Below are 7,350 nucleotides of genomic sequence, written 5' to 3'. Positions count from 1 at the left end.
CTATTGTTGATTGTTATCATTCAGGATGACTATTGTTGAGTGTTAACATTCAGGATGACTATTGTTGATTGTTATCATTCAGGATGACTATTGTTGATTGTTATCATTCAGGATGACTATTGTTGATTGTTAACATTCAGGATGACTATTGTTGATTGTTTTCATTCAGAATGACTATTGTTAATTGTTATCATTCAGGATGACTATTGTTGATTATCATTCAGGATGACTATTGTTGATTGTTAACATTCAGGATGACTATTGTTGATTGTTATCATTCAGGATGACTATTGTTGATTGTTATCATTCAGGATGACTATTGTTGATTGTTATCATTCAGGATGACTATTGTTGATTGTTATCATTCAGGATGACTATTGTTAATTTTTATCATTCAGGATGACTATTGTTGATTGTTAACATTCAGGATGACTATTGTTGATTGTTAACATTCAGGATGACTATTGTTGATTGTTAACATTCAGGATGACTATTGTTGATTGTTATCATTCAGGATGACTATTGTTGATTGTTATCATTCAGGATGACTATTGTTGATTGTTATCATTCAGGATGACTATTGTTGATTGTTATCATTCAGGATGACTATTGTTGATTGTTATCATTCAGGATGACTATTGTTGATTGTTATCATTCAGGATGACTATTGTTGATTGTTATCATTCAGGATGACTATTGTTGATTGTTATCATTCAGGATGACTATTGTTGATTGTTTACATTCAGGATGACTATTGTTGATTGTTATCATTCAGGATGACTATTGTTGATTGTTATCATTCAGGATGACTATTGTTGATTGTTATCATTCAGGATGACTATTGTTGATTGTTTTCATTCAGGATGACTATTGTTGATTGTTATCATTCAGGATGACTATTGTTGATTATCATTCAGGATGACTATTGTTGATTGTTATCATTCAGGATGACTATTGTTGATTGTTATCATTCAGGATGACTATTGTTGATTGTTATCATTCAGGATGACTATTGTTGATTGTTATCATTCAGGATGACTATTGTTGATTGTTTTCATTCAGGATGACTATTGTTGATTGTTATCATTCAGGATGACTATTGTTGATTGTTATCATTCAGGATGACTATTGTTGATTGTTATCATTCAGGATGACTATTGTTGATTGTTAACATTCAGTATGACTATTGTTGATTGTTATCATTCAGGATGACTATTGTTGATTGTTTTCATTCAGGATGACTATTGTTGATTGTTATCATTCAGGATGACTATTGTTGATTGTTATCATTCAGGATGACTATTGTTGATTGTTATCATTCAGGATGACTATTGTTGATTGTTATCATTCAGGATGACTATTGTTGATTGTTATCATTCAGGATGACTATTGTTGATTGTTATCATTCAGGATGACTATTGTTGATTGTTTTCATTCAGGATGACTATTGTTGATTGTTATCATTCAGGATGACTATTGTTGATTGTTATCATTCAGGATGACTATTGTTGATTGTTATCATTCAGGATGACTATTGTTGATTGTTAACATTCAGTATGACTATTGTTGATTGTTAACATTCAGGATGACTATTGTTGATTGTTATCATTCAGGATGACTATTGTTGATTGTTATCATTCCGGATGACTATTGTTGATTGTTAACATTCAGGATGACTATTGTTGATTGATATCATTCAGGATGACTATTGTTGATTTTTATCATTCAGGGTGACTATTGTTGATTGTTACTATTCAGGATGACTATTGTTGATTGTTATCATTCAGGATGACTATTGTTGATTGTTACCATTCAGGAAGACTATTGTTGATTGTTTCCATTCAGGATGACTATTGTTGATTGTTAGCATTCAGGATAACTATTGTTGATTGTTATCATTCCGGATGACTATTGTTGATTGTTATCATTCCGGATGACTATTGTTAATTATTATCATTCAGGATGACTATTGTTGATTGTTATCATCCAGGATAACTATTGTTGATTGTTATCATTCCGGATGACTATTGTTGATTGTTATCATTCAGGATGACTATTGTTGATTGTTAACATTCAGGATGACTATTGTTGATTGATATCATTCAGGATGACTATTGTTGATTTTTATCATTCAGGGTGACTATTGTTGATTGTTACTATTCAGGATGACTATTGTTGATTGTTATCATTCAGGATGACTATTGTTGATTGTTATCATTCAGGATGACTATTGTTGATTGTTAACATTCAGGATGACTATTGTTGATTGTTATCATTCAGGATGACTATTGTTGATTGTTATCATTCAGGATGACTATTGTTGATTGTTATCATTCAGGATGACTATTGTTGATTGTTTCCATTCAGGATGACTATTGTTGATTGTTATCATTCAGGATGACTATTGTTGATTGATATCATTCAGGATGACTATTGTTGATTGATATCATTCAGGATGACTATTGTTGATTGATATCATTCAGGATGACTATTGTTGATTTTTATCATTCAGGATGACTATTGTTGATTGTTATCATTCAGGATGACTATTGTTGATTGTTATCATTCAGGATGACTATTGTTGATTGTTATCATTCAGGATGACTATTGTTGATTGTTAACATTCAGGATGACTATTGTTGATTGTTATCATTCAGGATGACTATTGTTGATTGTTATCATTCCGGATGACTATTGTTGATTGTTATCATTCAGGATGACTATTGTTGATTGTTAACATTCAGGATGACTATTGTTGATTGATATCATTCAGGATGACTATTGTTGATTTTTATCATTCAGGGTGACTATTGTTGATTGTTACTATTTAGGATGACTATTGTTGATTGTTATCATTCAGGATGACTATTGTTGATTGTTACCATTCAGGATGACTATTGTTGATTGTTTCCATTCAGGATGACTATTGTTGATTGTTAGCATTCAGGATAACTATTGTTGATTGTTATCATTCCGGATGACTATTGTTGATTGTTATCATTCCGGATGACTATTGTTAATTATTATCATTCAGGATGACTATTGTTGATTGTTAACATTCAGGATAACTATTGTTGATTGTTATCATTCCGGATGACTATTGTTAATTATTATCATTCAGGATGATTATTGTTGATTGTTATCATCCAGGATGACTATTGTTGATTGTTATCATTCCGGATGACTATTGTTGATTGTTATCATTCCGGATGACTATTGTTAATTATTATCATTCAGGATGACTATTGTTGATTGTTAACATTCAGGATAACTATTGTTGATTGTTATCATTCCGGATGACTATTGTTAATTATTATCATTCAGGATGATTATTGTTGATTGTTATCATCCAGGATGACTATTGTTGATTGTTATCATTCCGGATGACTATTGTTGATTGTTATCATTCAGGATGACTATTGTTGATTGTTATCATTCAGGATGACTATTGTTGATTGTTATCATTCAGGATGACTATTGTTGATTGTTATCATTCAGGATGACTATTGTTGATTGTTATCATTCAGGATGACTATTGTTGATTGTTATCATTCAGGATGACTATTGTTGATTGTTATCATTCAGGATGACTATTGTTAATGTTATAGCCGAGAGAGACAGTTCTTACATTTTAAATCTCTACTGCCAAATTTGTCACGGTCAGATCAATATTGAAAAGACCAAAGAACTTGATTTTTCAACACAAACTCACCTCAGAACTGTCTATTGTAGACATAATATATGTCTATTGTAGACATAATATATGTCTATTGTAGACATAATATATGTCTATTGTAGACATAATATATGTCTATTGTAGACATAATACATGTCTATTGTAGACATAATATATGTTCATTTCACTGACTGTACTTCCTGCAGGTGGTCTGTGGATGGGAATCCCAGGAGAAATCCGTGGCTATGAAGAAGCACACCGGCTCTATGGCAAGTTGCCGTGGTCCAGCCTCTTCCAACCAAGCATCCGACTGGCCAGACAAGGGATCCAAATTTCACAAGTCCTGGGTGAATACATTCCTATGAGTGACAGCAATGAGTCGCAGCCTCTGCGGTGAGATCCACAAAACACAACAATGACGAATCTTAACTAATGTGGTGAACAAACTTGGCTAAAACACTAAACAGGCTAACACTTAGCATAACCCCGCCCCCCACCCCGCCCACCTCAACCTCCTCATGCTCTCTCAGGGAGAGCATGTCCCAAATTCCAAGCTGCTGTTTTGAGGCATGTTAAAACAAATAATGCACTTTGTGACTTCAATAATAAATATGGCAGTGCCATGTTGGCATTTTTTTTCCATAACTTGAGTTGATTTATTTTGGAAAACCTTGTTACATTGTTGAATGCATCCAGCGGGGCATCACGACAACATTAGGCATAATAATGTGTTCATTCCACCACTGTATATATCCGTATCGCTTGATATCAGAATCACTAATTAAGAGTTGGACAACATCGGATTATCGGCAAAAAAGACATTATCGGACATCTCTCTCTTTCTTCAATGCTACTCCCTCTTAGCAACCTCAATTCAAATTCACGTAACGGCTCATTCTATTCCATGAATTACAATTTTGGGGACATTCTCAATTAACTTTGGAATTTTGCACAAGTGTGCAACACAATGCCAAAGGGGATTTTATTTCAATTATGACTCATTCTCATACTTGCCAACCTTGAGACCTCCGAATTCGGGAGATGGGGGGGGGGCAGTGTTGAGGTGGGCGGGGTTGGAGGGTGGGGTGGGGTTTGGTGGTAGCAGGGGTGTATATTGTAGATAAAAAAATTTTTCAAGGTAAAATTTTTTTTTCAAGGTAAAAAAAAATTTTCAAGGTAAAATTTTTTTTTCAAGGTAAAATTTTTTTTTCAAGGTAAAAAATGATTTTCAAGGTACAAAAAAATTTTCAAGGTAAAATTTTTTTTTCAAGGTAAAAAATGATTTTCAAATTTTTTTAATTTTAAAAAAACGTTTTTAAATTGTTTTATTTATTTATTTTTTTTAATTTGTAAAATTTTTTAAACTTTTTTTTAATTTGTAAATTTTTTTTAAACAATTTAAAACAATTTTAAATGTTTTTAATTTTTTTAAACAATTTTAACAATTAACATTTTTTTTAGGGTTAGGGTTAGGGTTAGGGTTAAGATTAGGGTTAAGGTTAGGGTTAGGGTATCATTTTTTTTTAAAAAGTTAAAAAAAGTTAAAAAAGTAAAAAAAAGTTAAAAAAAAGTTAAAAATATTTAAAAAATTTAAAAAATTTAAAAATATTTCAAAAATTTTTTTAAAATTTATTTTTTTTAATTTTTTTTAAAAAAAGTTAAATTTTTTACAAAAAAAAAAAAAAAGTTTAAATTTAAAAAAAAAATAAAAATAAAAAAATAAAAAAATGTTTTAAGTTAAAACATGATTTTCAAGGTAAAAAATGATTTTCAAGGTAAAAAAAAATTTTCAAGGTAAAATGCTTTTTTCAAGGTAAAAAATGATTTTCAAGGTACAAAAAAATTTTCAAGGTAACATTTTTTTTTTCAAGGTAAATTTTTTTTTTCAAGGTAAAAAATTATTTTCAAGGTACAAAAAAATTTTCAAGGTAAAATTTTTTTTTCAGGGTAAAATTTTTTTTTCAAGGTAAAAAATGATTTTCAAGGTACAAAAAAATTTTCAAGGTAAAATTTTTTTTTCAAAGTAAAAAATGATTTTCAAATTTTTTTAATTTTTAAATTTTTTTTTAAATTTTTTTTAAATTTTTTTTAAATTTTTTTTAAATTTTTTAAAAAAAATTTTAAATTTTTTTTAATTTTTTTTAAAATGTTTTTAAAAACATTTTAAATTTTTTTTAAATTTTTTTTAAATTTTTTTTAATTTTAAATTTTTTTTAAATTTTGTAAATTTTTTTTTTTTTTTTTTATTTGTAAAATTTTTTAAACTTTTTTTTAATTTGTAAAATTTTTTAAACTTTTTTTTAATTTGTAAAATTTTTTAAACTTTTTTTTAATTTGTAATTTTTTTTAAAACAATTTAAAACAATTTTAAATGTTTTTAATTTTTAAAAACAATTTTAACAATTAACATTTTTTTTAGGGTTAGGGTTAGGGTTAGGGTTATGGTTAGGGTTAGGGTTAGGGTTAGGGTTAGGGAGAATGGTTGCCCTGGGAGATTTTTGGGAGGGGCACTGAAATTCGGGAGTCTCCCGGGAAAATTTGGGAGGGTTGGCAAGTATGCTAATTCTCCTTATGTTTCTGGCAAAAGTCACAAGTTTGGGTTTTGCTTCCAGTATGTCGACGTCGGTCAGCCAGTTTGAGAGGCGTGTCGACTTAAGTGCTTAAAAGCTGCTCTCACTACTGTTTCAATCAAAAGTGCTCATTGTTATGTTGGTCATTGTCATATGAGATCTTTTCCAGACTGATATTGGATGTTGTCAGGTTGTGCAGGTGGTCTAAACTACACAAGTGTCCATTGATGAATGCCTCCGTTCAAATTAATTTTGCTTAAAAACAGAAATTTGGGCCAAAATGTTCCATCAGTTAGAATAGTTTTTGTCAGTTAGCATCCAAAATTGCGTGTAATAAATTGTTGTATTTTACTTTTGTGTGTTGACATTACTGCTTGTGTATTCAGCCATCTTAAATCACATGGCCAACATCACATATTTGAGTGTGGAACAAATTATTTAGATTGACATTATTTCCTATCGGAAAACTTGCCGTGCTTAAAGTATGTTTTGGCTAACAACCACACACCTGTCAACATTTGGTGTTTGCAATCCAGTAAAAAATACAATATCCATCCATCCATCCATCTTCTTCCGCTTATCCGAGGTCGGGTCGCGGGGGCAGCAGCCTAAGCAGGGAAGCCCAGACTTCCCTCTCCCCAGCCACTTCGTCCAGCTCTTCCTGTGGGACCCCGAGGCGTTCCCAGGCCAGCCGGGAGACATAGTCTTCCCAACGTGTCCTGGGTCTTCCCCGCGGCCTCCTACCGGTCGGACGTGCCCTAAACACCTCCCTAGGGAGGCGTTCGGGTGGCATCCTGACCAGATGCCCGAACCACCTCATCTGGCTCCTCTCCATGTGGAGGAGCAGCGGCTTTACTTTGAGCTCCTCCCGGATGGCAGAGCTTCTCACCCTATCTCTAAGGGAGAGACCCGCCACCCGGCGGAGAAAACTCATTTGGGCCGCTTGTACCCGTGATCTTGTCCTTTCGGTCATAACCCAAAGCTCATGACCATAGGTGAGGATGGGAACGTAGATTGACCGGTAAATTGAGAGCTTTGCCTTCCGGCTCAGCTCCTTCTTCACCACAACAGATCGATACAGCGTCCGCATTACTGAAGACGCCG

The 7,350-nt window shown here is 32.2% G+C and overlaps 1 protein-coding gene across 2 annotated transcripts in view; it reads left to right on the top strand.

Annotated features, from left to right (window-relative positions):
- ggt5a (gamma-glutamyltransferase 5a) overlaps positions 1-7,350 on the top strand; it is a 43,545-nt gene that overhangs the window by 15,122 nt on the left and 21,073 nt on the right. For both annotated transcript variants that reach the window (XM_061985868.2, XM_072914288.1), the window contains exon 5: positions 3,883-4,069. In XM_061985868.2, the coding sequence (XP_061841852.2) occupies positions 3,883-4,069 (187 nt within the window). The remainder of the gene's footprint in view (positions 1-3,882; positions 4,070-7,350) is intronic.

Source organism: Nerophis lumbriciformis, linkage group LG12, assembly GCF_033978685.3.
Source record: "Nerophis lumbriciformis linkage group LG12, RoL_Nlum_v2.1, whole genome shotgun sequence".
Taxonomy (NCBI): domain Eukaryota; kingdom Metazoa; phylum Chordata; class Actinopteri; order Syngnathiformes; family Syngnathidae; genus Nerophis; species Nerophis lumbriciformis.
Note: the sequence above shows the minus strand (reverse complement) of the source record. Positions and strands in the feature narration are given on the sequence as shown.